The sequence below is a fragment of the Porites lutea genome, chromosome 3 (genome assembly GCF_958299795.1).
Source record: "Porites lutea chromosome 3, jaPorLute2.1, whole genome shotgun sequence".
Taxonomy (NCBI): Eukaryota; Metazoa; Cnidaria; class Anthozoa; order Scleractinia; family Poritidae; genus Porites; species Porites lutea.
Window position 1 is genome coordinate 46295324 of NC_133203.1, and position 16963 is coordinate 46312286.

Here is a 16963-nt window from a genome sequence, read left to right on the forward strand (position 1 = left end):
TAATACTTATCCACTGGATAGAGCGGTTTTCATTTGAGTGTCGAAAAGTAATTGGTTTTGCACTTTCTACACGATGCGATTGGCTTAAAAGATTCGCGCCACCTTTTCATCCAATCAGGAGTAAAACCAAAGCCAATTGTGACGCGCTCGCATGCATTTTCCCGCGCTTTGCGTCAGCCACATGTAATTACTTCGAGTTTTGATTGGTTCAATGTATTGTCTGTGTCCTTTGTGATTGGCCAGAGTAATTACTTTGGTTTTGGTTTTACGACACTCAAACGAAAACCACTCTAGTGATTAATCCTGTAAACAACACTTTCCACCTTTTGAACAATTGAGGCTAGAGTGATGAAATAGTTTGGTTGCGTCATGCTCGAGAGTTTTCCACTAGTTCAATCATCACTTTGAAATCGATAAATCTGCAATAACTGTCTTACAAATTCTACTTTAAAGTCGAGGACATTACGTAGTACCTCAAGAGAAAACTGAGACTGTAGTCATTATGTATGCTGCAAGGGTGGGGTAAAGGATTGAAATGATGATTATTTTTGCATATCCATAGAATAGAATAGAAAAGAATAGAAAACTTTATTTATGTGTCGGAGCCGTATAACCTGGGAGCAACCCCATACTAATTTGGGGACACAATTCATAATTAAATAATTGGAATTACCTATACAATATAAAAGTAAAATATTTAAACACCGCATAATATATTATACTCTAATGATAATCGAGAGAGAATTGTAAAATTCAATGGTTATGATGTGCAGAGAGAACAGCTCTTACATCCATCATCTATCATTAAGCTTGTATCATTTGTACGAATTCTGCTGTTAAAGATGTTCAGAATTTTCGCTGATGCAACTCCATGCAACTCTCAAGCCGTTTCTGACACTCCCACTCCTCCAGAACAGAAGAAAACAAAGAAAAAACGGTGTGGTCGCAACGTGTTTGAAAGTTCTTGCCAGTCATTCAGTGGCTGTCACCTGCATTTCAAGCAAACAGTCAAAGCTAGCTGGTCCTTGGTTCTTGATATGCAGCCATGTGACAAGGCGGCCATGTTGTTGGTCAATTGAATACAATTTTTTCTCGAAGAATTAACGTGAAAATGGAAATGCTTTTCTTCTCGGCCACCGTCATGGCCGCCGTGACGTCACATGAAAACCAGCAATACTACAATAGTTGATGGTTATTTGTGACAGATTCCATCGTGAACGCCCTAACTGCTCTGACTTGGAATATTTTATCCAGCTTGCGAAGTAAAACAAATTAATCTAGATGTTCATTTTTCTAACTTAAGTATTAACTCGAGTCATTGTAGGCCAGTAAATCCTTGGAAGAGTTTCATTTAATGAGGAAAATTCACTGTCAATCCTTTCACTCATTGAACCTGATTTTTGTGTTATATCTTCATTTATTATTAATCAATATTATCTTTTTCTAGGGAAGCCGTGGATTGGATGGCAGTCCGGGAAAGCCTGGTCAACGAGGTCCTAAGGTTGGTATTTTTACTTTCAGAGATGGAAAATAATGTTGCTTCACAAACGCCTCTTAGAGTTTCGTTCACACTCGGTACCTGAGTACGGTACTCCTTGGGCACTAATGTGAACACGCCCATTTTTCAACTACCCACGCCAGAATTTAGGTACGGTATCAGCGCCTAAACACTATGTCGAGACCCTGTGCGCGGGCGCACTTTTCTGTCATTTCCGAGGCAATCCTCTGTTTTGCATACACATAACTCCCTGCTACGCTCACATTTCAAAATGGCGTCTGACTGGGCAAAACGGAGCGAATAGTGTTCATTGGCAGATGTCGTTACCCAGGTTACCCAAGGTGTGACGTAACTCCATTTCGTGCCGGAAGCCAGGTACTAAGTGTGAACATAGCCAAACATTTTTGAAAGGGGCTGTGTCACGGCAGTCCAGTGCATTTTGTTTAATTTTGCCAATTACTCGCCCTCAATTGCTATGGAACTTAAAGTAAGCAAAGAAATTACATGTAAATGACAAAATCAGAGATCCGAGACAAACAAATATGTCTCCTGAGCATTATTTTTGAAGTTGCAAGCAGCAGGGAAGAACTTTGAAAAACTGTTAGGCTGAACAGTTTTCAAAAATCCTAATTTCAATCCGTTTCAATCTTCTTCAGTTTTGCCCATCCGAGGCATCCGTTGTTTCTGTTATGTTATTTTAACCTTCCTTTAAAGTGTTATTTTGATTTTTTGTTATTTTTACGTTTCTCTTAATTTACCGGGCATTTTGTAATTTCCTAATTTGGCTGAATTTCGTGACACAGCTCCTTTAATCAGTTTAGGTTTCTGGGAAACTGCCCACCTACCCCTCCCCTAAGCCATCATTAAGCCCTAAGTGAGAATTAAGTGTTAATGTTAGCTTATGGGAGGGGTAGGTGGGCAGTTTCAAGGCAACCTAAATTGAACCACATTTCATTTTTTCCTTGTCCAAGTACATCAACGCGTATCGTTTGACAAAAAATTGAGACTGCAAATCGTTTTAAGGAAAAGATATTCAGCATCCCGGCATGGCTTTAAAATTTCTAGAAACTTAGGATCAATTTAGGTTTCATGGAAACTGCCTACCTACCCCTCCCCTAAGCCAACATTTTGCCTTAAGTGAGAAGTAAGTGGTAATGTCGGCTTAGGGGAGGGGTAGGTGGGCAGTTTCCCCGAAACCTCGGTTCCCTCCAAACCTTGATCCACTTAGTTTCCAGCGTTTTGCTGTCATCGTTCTAAAGATTTTAGTTTGAATTCTAATATTTAGTCGCTTGTACTACATGCTCATCTCCTGTATCTTAAAGCATCCGGGAATAATATTTAAAAAGATAATTTTGGATGAGGACTTAATACAGTTAAACCTCTTCTAAGCTCCCCTGCTTCTTTAAAGCAGCCACTCATCCCTTTTCCGAGGGTGGCTGCTTAATAAAGGATTAGATTATCTGTCTTGAAACGCTCCTTTAGGGAACATGGATGTTCTACGCCAAAGAAAATTGTACTTTGCTTCTGTTCTTATCCAAATATCTATACATAATTCTATTTATTGATGATGATGTTAGGGTGGTCAAGGACCTCAAGGCCTGAAAGGAGAGGTAGGCCCTGCTGGAGAAAAGGGAGACAAGGGCTGGACTGGTAGACCTGGAGATACCGGACCTGAAGGACCACCGGTATGGAGATTTCTTTTTCTTGGTTTTGTAGAAGGATCCGACTTTTCATCGGACAAAATACTGAGAAGATGTTAATCAAGGCGTGGTTAGTTAGTTTGGTTTTCTGATTTTTTATTTGGGTCTTTCCAATGGAAAATGCAATTTAAGCGCCCAACTTACGTTACCACTGGTAAACGTCTTATAAAATGGATGAAAGATTGCTTTTTATATCTATTTCCTTGAGTTCGCGCTCGTGCGCTTATCGTGTGGCACAAAATTTTTGCGGGAGTTTATTTTTGCGGATTAACGATTTTTTGTGTTTTGCGGGATCAATTTTTTGTGATTAGGACAGATTGGTTTTTCTTACTTGGAATTAATTTTTGCTATTTTCAGAAAGTATCCAGTACTTACCATTGATAATATTTTCGTTTTCATTGAGTACGTGCAATAGAAGTACATATTTTCAAACAATGCTACGGTGTGCGTACCCTATGCAAAACCAGTATTGCATTGTATACCGTTTTGTTTCTGAACGAAAGAGACAAGTTGTAATTGAACAGACACGATTTCTTTGTACTGTATTTGTGTGTAGCGAATTTAAGTTAGAGAATATTTACTCTGCAGTAAATTTTTGCGGGAAAATAAAAAGTGTTTGCGGTAATTTGTATATGTGGGAACTTATTTTTGCGCATCGCTGGAAAAATCGCAAAAATTGGAACCCGCAAAAATTTCGTTCCACACGGTATTTAAAATTAGGGCTAAATGGTAGGGCAGGGTCATGAAAAAGAGTATGGTTCACCAAGGCGGGCACTAATCAATAACATTTTTTTAACGAGCTGAAGTTTCTTAACTAAGCCTGCGTATGGAAGAAAATGTAAAGGACAGGTAATGCGCTTAAAAACTCTGCCAGCCCGTGGTGGAAGAGATAACTAGACATTATATCACGGAGAAAGCTTTTTTTTTTCTCTCTCTGTTAAAAACGTAATGGGCTGGGAGTGGGTTGCTTATTCATGAGAGCTGGGCGAGGAGTAGACTTTCAAAAGTCCTTCGTCGGATTTCATATGGCGCGGGACCTCTCGCGACTTCGTCGCTCGCGGTCGGCCGCTTCGCGGCCAAAAAAGGCTCGCTCCACAAAAAGTCGACTCGTAGCAAGTCTAGGCGAGGAGATGTACCTAGTTTGTCCACCATTGCCCACTTCAGAAACTCGTCGGAGAAAGGGTGCAAGCTTTAGTTGTAGTGATTTTTGGGATCGTTTGAATTGAGAAGCGTTAGTTATGATTGGTATTCAAGGGAGCCATTAACTAATCATAATTAACGCTTATCCGCCCAAACGACCCCAGAAATCGTAGCGCCGAAAGCTTGTACCCATTCCCCTTATAATTTCTGGAATGGGGAACTTGTTATGTGCTATGCATGTAAGTATTATTACCATCATTCATGTTAGATGTGTTCGTTCTTTTTTCACTTTTAGGGAGAGAAAGGACCACCAGGAACAGACGGATTGAATGGCCCTCCAGGTCTCAGGGTTAGTGACTGCAAAGCGTGTTTTTTGAGTTATCTTTCCCTTGGTATTAGGTTTTTCACTCATGAATTGCGTAACTCAGGGTTCGCACAGAGTCTAAAATACTTGAAAAGGTATTAAAATTTGCAAAACAATTTTCCAGAGCTGGGAAAAATCTGGAAAATGGAGAGAACTTTTGAAAAATAAGGAATGGTTTTTTTTCTAAGCTACAACAAGATTGTAGTGAGTGATTTTTTTTTCTGTGGTCAATCTTATTCAGTCTTGTCCATAGCTAAGACAGAATGAGAAATTTTCAGAACTCTCTAATGTCCTCATTGCACCGTGGCTACTGTACGTTTGCAGTGCCTCATGTCGAAGGCTTGGTTCTTAAGTATTTCGAGATCTCTGTTGATCCCTTTGATTCAGAAAAAATATATATTATTTTAGATAAAAGTCTAAGAAAAGCCGTAAATTTTGTATCCAAAAATCTGTACAAATCCTGAGGAGAAAGGGTGGCGCAGTGATGAGAGCATTTGCTTCCCACCAATGTGGCCCGGACTCGAACCTCGGCGTCGACGCCATATGTGGGTTGAGTTTGTTGTTGGTTCTCTCCTTTGCTCGAAGAGATTTTTCTCCGGGTACTCCGGTTTTCCCCTCTCCTCAAAAACCGACACTTCCAAATTCCTATTCGATCTACAACGCACGGACACGTTTCAATGAGTTCTCAGGAACTCCTGAGTGTTCCGTGGGTAAACAAATTACATTACATTACAACCCAACGTACGATTTCTTACCGAATTTCCTACGAGTTAAGTCTGAGAATTAATTTTAAGGCTCGTAGGTACACAATTCAGTGTAAAATTTTTCTTGTACCTGTTTCTAGTGCAAGAAAATTCAGTTGAGTGTTTTTGTTTTCTTTTTCAGGGTCCCCCCGGTGATATGGGAGATGAGGGTGCCGCTGGACGAAATGGCTCCATGGTAAGTCCTTTTTTGGAATACTTGATGATAATGTTTTGCACTGACTTGGGAAATAATCAATCAGACGAACTGAACGCCTTTTATTAAAAACGATATACAGGGCTCGCGAAGCCTTGAAAAGTCCTTGAATTTCAGGGGAAATCCTTAATTTTTCTTAAATTTAATAAATTCTAGAAGAGTCTCACAATTGTTAGCAAAACGTATCACCAAGATGTTATTTTTAGGTAATCAAATGTTATATTTCACTTGCGTTTTAACTCAAAAAAATTATTCCTTATTTCTCTCGTCACTATTTGATTACACATACACGTACATGTTATGATGTACTGACACTATTTATTTATTTCTTACTTGCTTTTCACAGGGTGAGCCTGGATATAAAGGTCCTGATGGTGATCCGGTATGTACTTACCCTTCAAATGATGCTTTTTTAATCTTAGAGTTTTCCTCAGTGAGTGGCCGATGATGCAAATTTCCCTTTCGTAAACGGTCGCTGCCATTTTTAACCCTTTCACTGCCAGAGTGCTTGATGGAGTTTTGTAAGGTGACTCAAACTTTTGAGTCTGTGGATGAAATCCTACGATGTGACCATTCAAAGAAAGCTCTCTGCCTGCACTTTCACATAGTGCTATTTGTTTTTCAAAACTTTACAAAATGAAATTTGCAAACTTGCTCGAAATTTGCCTTTGGCTTCATTTAGCAGTGAAAGGGTTAAGCCACCTAGAAAATGTTTGATCTGTTATTGAGAGTGTTTCCATCAAAAAGAAAGTAGATAGCAACCCAGGGTCGAACCCGGACTTATCGTATCCTAATCTCTCTCCCTTACCACTACACTACGTACAACACCGACGCGCCAAAATTCCGAAACGTTTCAGTACATTATTCTACTACATGAGAAATTTTTGCGACTTGATTGGCTTAGAGCAGTGGTATTTCAGCTTAATTTGAAATACCTACATGTGAAAATTACAAACCTTTTGTAGGTAGTAGTATAAACAAATAATAGCATGATTTGTACGTGATATTTGGCATGAATACCACTTGTGATATTTCAAAATTGTCTCTAATTTCACTCGCCTAACGGCTCTTGAAATTACGTATAACAATTTCGAAATATCACTCGTGGTATTTATGCCAAATATCACTACAAATCATGCTATTACCTATACTAATAAACTAGCAAACTGTCTTTCTTAATTGATACGTCAATAACATGACCCTAGCCCTTTCCATAACTTTAAACGTAAATTCAACTTGAGCGTCAAAGTCGTTCTTTCCAAGACTATTCAAAATCGTATTATTTGCCATATGGGAACTTAATCCCGGGAACATATTACATATCTTATGACTAAAGGCTTGGTTACCAATAGTGGAATAGCAACGGTCGTTTACGAATAGGAAATAAGCGTCGTTGATGTACCAGTCTTGATCTATTACCATTGACTGGTAAGAACAAATAACGAACACTTACGAAAATTATTTTTCAAGGTTAAACGAAACTTGCTCGAGCAGCGCTGTCAAGCTGACATTTGATGAGTCAGGGGAACCCAAAGACATCCGAATAGATAAATAGTTTTTCGGTCAGCTCCAATTCAATCAACAAGGCTTTTAAAGCAAAGAGAAAACCATTGGAGACAACTGACGCATTTAGAAACATTCGGTCGTCGGGTGTCCCTGATAGTGACAACTTTGAATTTTAATCGCATTGAACCACATTGCAGAGCATAACAAACTCTTGATAGCTATCTGACAAATTATCAAATTGAAAATAAGAAAATGAATCAGGGATTGACTTAATAATATTTTATTATATTAGAATACTAATATCCAGTTCATTTTCTTCTTGTTTCCAGGGTGATCCAGGGGCATCGGTAATATTTTTTTCTTTCTTTTTACCTCTACTTTCCACAATTATGGACAAATTTAAAAAATTGAGAGTTTCACATTGGCAAGTGCATGACATCAAATTTAGGCGTGAAATGGGTCATGGCACTGAGTATCTTGGTTTTGAGTGGTAGTTTTTGATAGAAACCTTGCCGTTTTTCAAATTTAATGTCACTTATGTTGTTATGCATATGAATAGCACTCTTTATTTCAGTTTCACCTCTATTTAAGGAACACCTCTATTCAGGGGATATTTTCTAAGCACGAGGATGTCCCGTGTATGAAGACTCGCTGCGTGTTTGTATCAGTTACCCTTATTGATGGAACACCTCTGTTCAAGAGACACTAATCCTGGTCCCGTGGGTGTCCCATGAATGGAGGCTCCACTGTCGTATTATGTTTGTATCAGTTACCTTTGAAGGGACATCTCCATTCAGGGGACACTTGTCTGGGTCCCCAGAATGTACCCTGAATGGAGGCTCCATTGTACATCTCATTGTCGTGTTCGATGTCTGTACGGAACGTTAACGCCAGGGTTTTTCCTCCGACGCCCGGTCATTTTTGCCTTTTCTCTGAGATAAACAAGGGAGGTTTGAAACCTTTCGTAATAAAAATATTTAAGGTATTTAAACAGGGAGCCCACGTCACAGATGTGGTTTTCAGGGGGACCTGCATTGAATAAAATTACGGATATCAAAATGTCTAAACATTTAAAAATAAAATTTTGAAACTGTAAAAAATTTCTCCCCTCCCCCATCCCCCTACTAAATTGTTCAACCTCATTGCATGTAAAACAAGATAATGAGCTGTAAGAAAGTGTTGACCATGACTTTCTTTCTTTTGTGTTCTTCTTGTAGGGACCAGACGGATTGCAAGTGAGTGTTTTAAAACTTAAAATAATGCTATTATCGAAATTTTTTGTATCAGTCTTTGTCCTAGAAAATATGGCGAAAGAAACAAGAACTTTCGATCTTTTACATTTGGTGTTCTATCAGCGAAAACTACAAATAGCCATTTTTTAGTGCAAATGATAAAATATGCATGGGTTAAGAAAATGTTCAGTATACCTTGCCAATATTTTGCCGCCTTGTATGTTAGTAAACGAACAAAGCTAGATTTTGAAAACTTTTTGTGCAAATTTGAATTTTTGTGACGTCACACCTCTCTAATTTATCTGGGTATAAACGGCTCTGGAAGAAAGCCAAGGAGAAACGAACTAGCGAACCACTCGGGATAAAATTAAATTGCATGAATACTAATTGATTGAGTTTGTTTTTTAGGGACCTCCTGGCCCGCCTGGCCCTCCAGGACCTCCTGTAAGTAAATGCTTCCACTGATAAATTCTCTATACTAATCTCCATGCATTTCCTTAAAGAATTACTTGAGAGAATGTGATTAATGACCAAAATGTTTTGCCATTGGTGATCATTTTGTCAATTCTCATAATATTTTATCTTGAACATTCATTGATAGTGTTAGAAGAAATTGTTAGGGCATTAAACCGTGTAGGGTTTGTGCCGTGTTTTGGTCTTCTGTGTCGTGAAATGAGTGTTGGCCAAATGAGTAGCGTGTACACTGTTATTTGTTATTAACTTGAAAGGACTTAAGTTGGCAGTGTAGTGCTATGTTGGCCAATGTAGTTGAAGCCCCTGCTGACCAGAATGTTTAATAAATTTTGAGAGTGTGAGAAAAAGGGAAAATCTTAACAGGGAGACGGCGCGAAAAAGATTTTTTTAATTCAAGGTGTCCAGGTGTGGCGAAAGAGATACTTCGTCGAGTGTTCGACACGACTTCTTAAATCAACACTTCTTCAAGAGATAAAGTTAGTATAATTAAGGTTTATAGCACCTTTATTTTCTCGTTACGAAAGATCAGCGAGTTCAAGAACTTCATTTGCTTTTTTTGTTTTTGTTTCAGGGTGAGCCTGGTATGTCGGAGATCGCTGGCGTAAGTAACAACTTCACTGTCTGTGTCATTCGAATTCGAATTCTATAAACAGAAAGAAAACGAAAGGCTTGCTAACGATTTTTACAACACTATTTGCTTAAAGCCGTAGACGGTTGAGCCGAGAAAACTTGTTAAATAACATGTTAAGCTAACAGGAACTCTTTTCTTTCTTCAGTACCTGTCAATTGGAAACATCGAGAAGGGCCCAACTGGGAATTTCCGACTCTATTCAAGCAGTGGAAAGGTTAGCAATTCATTTTTATGCATTCAGTTGTGGTTGACTTCTGTTGATCATCTCGAGGTTCCGAGTAAGACTGGGTTGGTGTTATATGAAGTTACTGTGGACTTTTTAGGGTTGTATGCTTTATTTTCCCAATTCAGACCACGTGATGTTCTCCAGGAAATTTGCTTTTCGTTTTTTCATAGATTATGCATACATAAGAGAGATTAAGCATCGCGTTTACATCAAAAAATCAAACGTGAATTTGTACCATGAGACCAAGTTTTCCATTCATTTATCGTTACTACACGAAAATCGGTAGATTGGCGCCAATTGTTTTTATCTGCTCATTTCTCGTTTTGAAAATTTTTCGCTAAAGTCATCTCTCTGCAAAACCATGCAAGTCACATCAAAAAGGAATTACGTTTATGTTTGTTTCTTTGTTTATGTATTTATTTATTTTGTTTAGGAAAAACCGAGCAGGGAAATTAAGGTAAGAGTTTAAAGCTAATGGTATTGAGTCCGTGCTCATCTTGATCTAAATCAAGACCATTATTTTGATGCCCACTCTTATAGGGGTTTTTGATAATTCTCGCTAAGTATCCTTTGGCGTAGTTTGAGTGTCTTTTATTTGTTCTCAGCCAAAGGATATTCTGAAGACCTTGGATGAGAATGACAAAGAAATCGATTCCTTAGTTAGTCCTGATGGAACGAAGAAATTCCCCGCAAAGACGTGTTACGACCTCTTCCTTGATCATAAAAATTTCAAGAACGGTAAGTTTATCCAAAGTCAGTATGTTGTGCTCCACGTTTCCCCCTTTGTTTTGACTCATGGTTTATTACTAAACAAAAAAGGGTGCATAAAATGGCGCCAAAGATACTTAAGATTTCGTCTTATTAATTTGGCCAGAAGTACCCAGAAAAAACCGGATCATTGTATGCATCTGCGAAACTACCCACCTACCCCTCCCCTAAGCCAATATTAACAGTTACGTCTCACTTAGGGCAAAATGTGAGCTTAGTGGAGGGGTAGGTGAACAAGGGCGAGAACCAAGACAAACCCCCTTGGCGTCAGTTCTTGGATTCGAACCCAGGCCACATTGTTGAGAGGCAAATGCTCTCACCTCTTTACCGCCCTTGCTCTAAGCACTGGGCTACATGCTAAACACTACCCTAAATAGGAAAATAAGGATTATAATCTTGAGCTTTAGAACCCTCGCTACAGAAAAGAACTGGTACTTTAGGGAGGCATCGTGGCTCAGTGGTTAGCTCGTCGGAATCGCATGATGTAACTTCCTGTACAACTGCATTACGTTGGCCAAAAGTTGTCTATAGATAAGTTTAAAAAAGTAGAGTGACCATCTTGTTGGTTTGACCTTTTTTACTAACAGGAATGTACTGGATTGATCCTAACGGCGGAACAATTAAGGATGCCATCTGGGTTTACTGTGACAAGAGTAAAAATTCATCGTGTGTTTACCCCAAACATCCACAGGTAATGTAAACTCTCTTGTTAGCTCAATGTGGCGGTTCATGTGTCAGTCGGATACAGTGGCAGTCTTTAACGCTGACCCCTTCTTAGGCCCTGTTTACAAGGAGGGAAGAGGGTTACCCTAGCACTCGCATATTTCTTCTTTTTGTACACGACGTGTTTACAAGACAGGTAGGGTTACCCTAGCAAGCAAGAGGGTTATCCTACCTGCCTTGTAAACGCTCTGCTACGGATAACTCGCCAACCCGGGACAACTTTCCTCCCTCATGTGGGAACCAGTAATCTTGACAATTTGAATGGAATTATCGAATTTCTGAGCTAAATTATAAACATCTGAACAATGTAAGGTATTTTCTGTATGTGATGATAATATTTTCCTTTTTTCCGTGAATTTGACGTGTTTTCCATAGAGAACTTCAAGTTTTATTTCAAATTCAATAAAATGCAACCTTGGACGTCACAAAGAATGTCATGCATGACGAAAGACGTCAGTAAAGCTTGTTAAGTTGACCCGGGTGATAGGGTAACCTTACCTGTAAAATTTGCTTATAAACCCGGGCTAACTTCAACCCTCTCTCCTTGTAAACAGGCCCTTAGCCTCCCAAGCAGACGTTCTTTTGGCTCGTCACACAATCCTCGCTGGCCCCCTCTAATTTTTTTCGTTATCTCACACTTATTAAATTGTAATCACGGGTTGTAACCTTAGTGCAATTGCATCATGCATCACCGTTATATTGTTATTTCAAATCACATTAACATGTCTTGCTTTAATTCAAAGTTATGATTTAAATTTTACCGACTCGTCCATTTCTAATTAGACTTGCTCACAAGTCGAGCTTTTGAGCGCGTAGCGCGACAGTGAGCGCGAAGCGCGAGCGAGCGAGCGAAAGCTCCGGGTCCTACCGCACCAGACCAGAAAACCATGCGAGCGACTTTGAGAAAGTCTAATTTCTAATACGCTCAAGTATCAAGACTTAAATTTCATAACTTCCGCTGACCAAATTCCAGTGATAAAAAAAATTTGGACGGTTGTCATCACTAAGACATTTGCGCGATGTCTCACCTGTTTTGGCAGCGGAGTGCTGTCTTTACAGGGACGAGTTAACCAAACAAGTTTCAACAGGGCCTCTAATTATTTGTCTGCCTCATATATCTTTCTGCTTGGTTGCAGATCTCCGACCTTGCCCTCAAAAAGGAGTACCAGGACAAAGAAGACAAGTGGCTAAGCGAGGCGTTTGTGGAGAGTGAGGAGGTGAGATGATAGATTGATTTTCCTCGGCAGGATCTCTCGAAGGGTTAGAACACGAATTCGCGTCAAATGTAGATATGACTCTCCTCCACAGAGCCTCAAAGTCGCATAGCGAGAGTAAGTGCGGGCACAAAAGTTTTTTTTGTTTAGAGGCGGGGGAGCCTGTTTCAGCCCTGATTAATCTTTTGGTTTTAGCGCCTGCACTCACTTTGCGCAGCGGAAATTCAATAACGCCTCATTAAACGTCTTCGGAGGGAGGGAGATATATGTAAGCAAGTGAAAGCTGTATCTTTTTTTTGAAGAGCGTATGTTTGGCCAAGTCACTTTTTTGACTGGAGAAAATAAAAACTGTGATTGGACCAAGGACACATTATTCCTCTTAAAGGAAAATTGTGAGTTTTAGATGCGAGGTTTGAGGGTAGTCTTGTTACTGTCATATTCAGTGCAGTAATATTCAGTAACTTGTCAGTATTACATTTCACACGTTCATATTTGCTCTGACTGCTCGAGGTAGATCTTGATTCTGTTGCAAAGTGATAATCCTTGCTATTAATTTTGTCCAATCATGTCCGATGTATGACTGTTGTAGAAAGAAAGAGAGTATTATACATGTTGAACAAGCTGTTAACTCTACACATTGTGCGAGTGCGTTTTTGTTTTTGTTTTTTCTCATTTCCAGTCCCTCTAGTAAATTTCCACTGTCGCGTTATTTTTACGCCTGTACTCCACCCCTAAGACTTTATTTGGAAATGTACGTTTTCATCAAAGACTGTTATAAAAATTGCGTTACTGTTAGGGACCAAACGGTTTCCTTCCTAATGGATGATTAGACTTTTACGGTTTTCTTTTTTGACTGGTACTCTTGATTTATTTGTTTATTTGTTTTGTTATTTCTCTCAATGACCTCCTCTATTTTGGTCTGCAAAGAGAGCTCGAGTACTTTTTCTTGCTGTGTGAAACTAAACATTCCTTCGTTTCAGATTGAATACGATGCGCATTATACTCAGCTTAATTTCCTGAAGACTCTGAGCAACTACGCGAACCAGAACGTCACATACGCTTGCCGCAAATCCAAGGCTTGGGAAGACGGCCAACACTCCATCAAACTAATGGGCTCCAACGAAATGCAGTATCATGCTACTTCCAAGATTTCCCTTAGGCCTAACGTCATCACCAATGAATGCACAGTAAGTTGACAATTTGCCCGTTCCTTTGTTAGAAATAAACCTCCTTTCACAATCCACAGTCTTGAACAACACTGTTACGGATATAACCTGGGGATACACTTCTACGCCCCGACAGACCAGTAACACTAATGAGCCCCCACCCCCTACCCCTGAGTAATATGATTCGCTTCTCTTCAGGGTCCCTCAGGCAACGGCATTTTTGTGAGCGAACACTGAATTAGGTTGGGCGGGGGACAAGGGAGTGGGGTACCTCCATATGATTTTTTTGCTAAACACGCGAGAGGAAGCATTTTGAATTCAAAACTAGCCTGCGAGCAGGCTCTCCTATTTGGGCGAGCAAAGCAAGCCGCAAGGGCCCCCCGCTTTCGCACTTCCTCTCGCCTGCATCTCGCGCGTTTACTTTTCACGATATCCCCCAAATGGAGAGCTTGCTCGCAGGCTAATTCAAAACAAGGTATTTTCCCATTTTTCACACTTTACTGCAATGCTTTAGTTTAAGCCGCAATTGTACCAAATTGGGAAATACAGATTTTCTGTCCAAGTTTGCGGAAAGAATAGAAGACAGCACCCTCTGATTTTACTAATAAATGGTCGGTCAAAACCTCTATTATTTCATGTATATCGTTGAAACGAGCAAAATCTGTCATTCCTGAAATTAACGCCTTATATCGTTTTAAAAAAGCGCTCTATTAGAATTCCGCTCAATACATGACACATTTCAGTCTACCAAGTTTAGCCCTCTGCAGTGGCTGCTCATTCATCAGTGACTAGAGGCCAATAATATCTTGTTATTTTGGGGTCATAGTGGTTCCGTTATATTGTGCTAGTGCGTTATTTTATACCTGCGGTTGTCGTCTTACTTTGACGCTTAATCATTACAGGACAGCAAAAACACCAACAAATGGGGTAAAACAGTTTTAGAGATCGACACAAGAGAGAAGAGTAGGCTACCAATCGTGGACGTGGCAGCATATGACATCGGTGGAAAAGACCAGGACTTCAAACTTGTAATTGGACCAGCGTGCTTCCATCACGTAAAGGCGTAGGACTTTCAATGCCCTCCGGGGATAGTAGTTGCTGTGACTTGTATATTGTTCGTATTGCTCACAGTGGCATTCAGTTTGAATCGCATATATAGTCACTGATGCTTTAGTTAGTGAAAGTTTCTCAGTAACTGCGTCAAGTCCTCCCTAGAAATATTAGCAAATTTCCCTTCTCCGCGAGATTAAGAATAAAAGTTTGTCCATTTTCAGCTGTTGCTTACCATTTTTTATTTTCTTTTATGGTGCCTTTATGAGCGTTTTCTATATATTTGTATGCGTATCTTTATAAATAAATAATGCTTTTCACAGGTAACGAGTGGGTGACAAGTATGTTACATTAATAACTGATTTTGTTTGGAAACAAACTTTTATTTTGATCTAATATTATATAGGTTAGAGAACCGATATGGATTCCGATTGAATCGAACCTTTTAGACTTATTAAAAAATGATAACTTAAAATTTGTAGCAATACAATAAAGCAAATCAGTGTACTCAACTACCTAACAGTTATTACTTCCTCTTTGTCAAACCCCAGCTTTAACACGCGCGTATCTTCCTCACCTTGACCCCTTGTTCATCTCCTTCTTTATTACTTTTAGCTGAAATAAGCTTTGGCGCTTCTACGCATTCCCCATTTTTTCCCTTCTTTGCTATTTATCTTTTTCGTCACTCTAAAAACGGCCTCTTTTTTGATTGCTTCTCTTTTTTCTTAGTTCGTCGCATCTATCCTTTCCAAGCCAACCCACGGTCACCTGTGTTTGCTGTCTTTTTGTTGTTGTTGTTGTTGTTTTGCGAGCACAAAAGTTCTATTACTCCCCCCCCCCCCCCTGATTTCTGTGCTTCGACAGCTTTCGCGCTTGCAATTTTTTTTGTCCACAGTTTCTCTCTCTCCTTTGGTCTCTGGGCCGTCCCCGAGTTGTTCTGGGACGAAAATACCGGGCTTTAAACAAAATAGGTTACCATTAGGCCTTGCTTTGCAACGGTAATCCTCTTGTGAATTAGAGAACTGATTCTAAATGGCAAGAATCAGATGCCGCTTTTGATTCGCTTATTATCTAGTGTGAACAAGAGGAACGGTTCAGAAGTGTTACTATTTCCTCCGGTCCCACCTATTCCCAGTCCCTCATCAAAGGCAGCAGCCCATCTGGTGCCTCTGCAGGAGCCTGGCCTCTGTCAAAACTGCCTTACGCTAACCCGGGTATTCAAAGCTGTGTTAAGATAACCCAGGGTTGTTAGTGCGAAATTTGAATTCAGATACGAAAGCTTGAAAGGTAAATTCAGTTTAATTATTTTTGTCTACAATTTCATGTTTAGATACTCTAAAAAGAATAGAGAAAATTATCCGAGGAAATGCTTTGATAAAAAGAAAAAGAAACCGGGGTTAAATTTAACCCGAGCTTAGCGCTAATCGGCCTTGAAGCAACTGGGCCCAACGGTTTTTCTCGCGCGCGGCGAGGGGCTTTCGTCCGCCTGCCGCCAAAAACACGAGCGGCTAATCCGCGAGAAAAAAAAACGCGTGGGGCACTAATAAAGACTTGACGGGAACATGCTAACCCCGAGTGCCTCAGCCAGAAACTTTTCATGCACGTTTTCCTGATCAGTCAAGTTTCTTTACTGTCTGCTGCGGCTTGAGACCTGGGGCGTACAGATTTCTGGTATATAAAATGTCGGCAAGTCCACAGCAACAAAGCAATGAGTGGTGCCAGATCTCCCAGCTGTAGACCTGGATCAGTACAATTAAACTTGTAGAAGAATATGAAACGGCAAACTGATCCTTACGGCAAGGCGATGAAGAAGTAAACAAAATAATAAAACAAGAAAATATATATTTCTGGTAGGTACCACTGCTTGGGTGGAGAATGAATTTTAGAATAGACATTTGAGATATCAATTTACGAAATATCTGTCCATTAGAAAATAGACTGTTTACAGTCTCCTGTTTTTTTCGTGAGATCGTTTAGATATACCGCTTCTTACCGTCACGGGTACCTTGATTTTCAAATGTACCAAACCGCCCCCGCCCCCCAAAGTAGTTTTGACACTCAAGCAAGATGGCAGCCCGTAACGCAAAGCTCTCGATCTAGATGATCTTACGGAAAAATAGAGGACTGTGAAAAGTCTAATTGGAAAAAGGAACCAACTATTGTCTCGTCTTTTCTTTTTTCACTTCGTGTGCAAAATAGTTTTTTTCTCATAGACTGACACGCCCTGTTAGAATAACTCCGGCCTGCTCCTGCCTGACATACAACGTATTTTACTATAGTGGTAATTACCGCAACAATACTGCGGGCGCAAAAA

At 39.8% G+C, this 16963-nt stretch overlaps 1 protein-coding gene across 1 annotated transcript in view; it reads left to right on the forward strand.

Moving 5' to 3' along the window:
* Positions 1-15161, forward strand: part of LOC140931269 (uncharacterized) — a 76767-nt gene extending 61606 nt beyond the window's left edge. The window contains exons 53-68 of the mRNA XM_073381038.1: positions 1448-1501; positions 3076-3183; positions 4634-4687; positions 5588-5641; positions 6006-6041; positions 7495-7512; positions 8383-8400; positions 8806-8841; positions 9443-9472; positions 9648-9716; positions 10162-10185; positions 10334-10466; positions 11084-11187; positions 12356-12436; positions 13414-13620; positions 14502-15161. Of these exons, the coding sequence (XP_073237139.1) occupies positions 1448-1501; positions 3076-3183; positions 4634-4687; positions 5588-5641; positions 6006-6041; positions 7495-7512; positions 8383-8400; positions 8806-8841; positions 9443-9472; positions 9648-9716; positions 10162-10185; positions 10334-10466; positions 11084-11187; positions 12356-12436; positions 13414-13620; positions 14502-14666 (1191 nt within the window). The 3' untranslated portion in view covers positions 14667-15161. The remainder of the gene's footprint in view (positions 1-1447; positions 1502-3075; positions 3184-4633; positions 4688-5587; positions 5642-6005; positions 6042-7494; positions 7513-8382; positions 8401-8805; positions 8842-9442; positions 9473-9647; positions 9717-10161; positions 10186-10333; positions 10467-11083; positions 11188-12355; positions 12437-13413; positions 13621-14501) is intronic.
* Positions 15162-16963: the final 1802 nt, after the last annotated feature.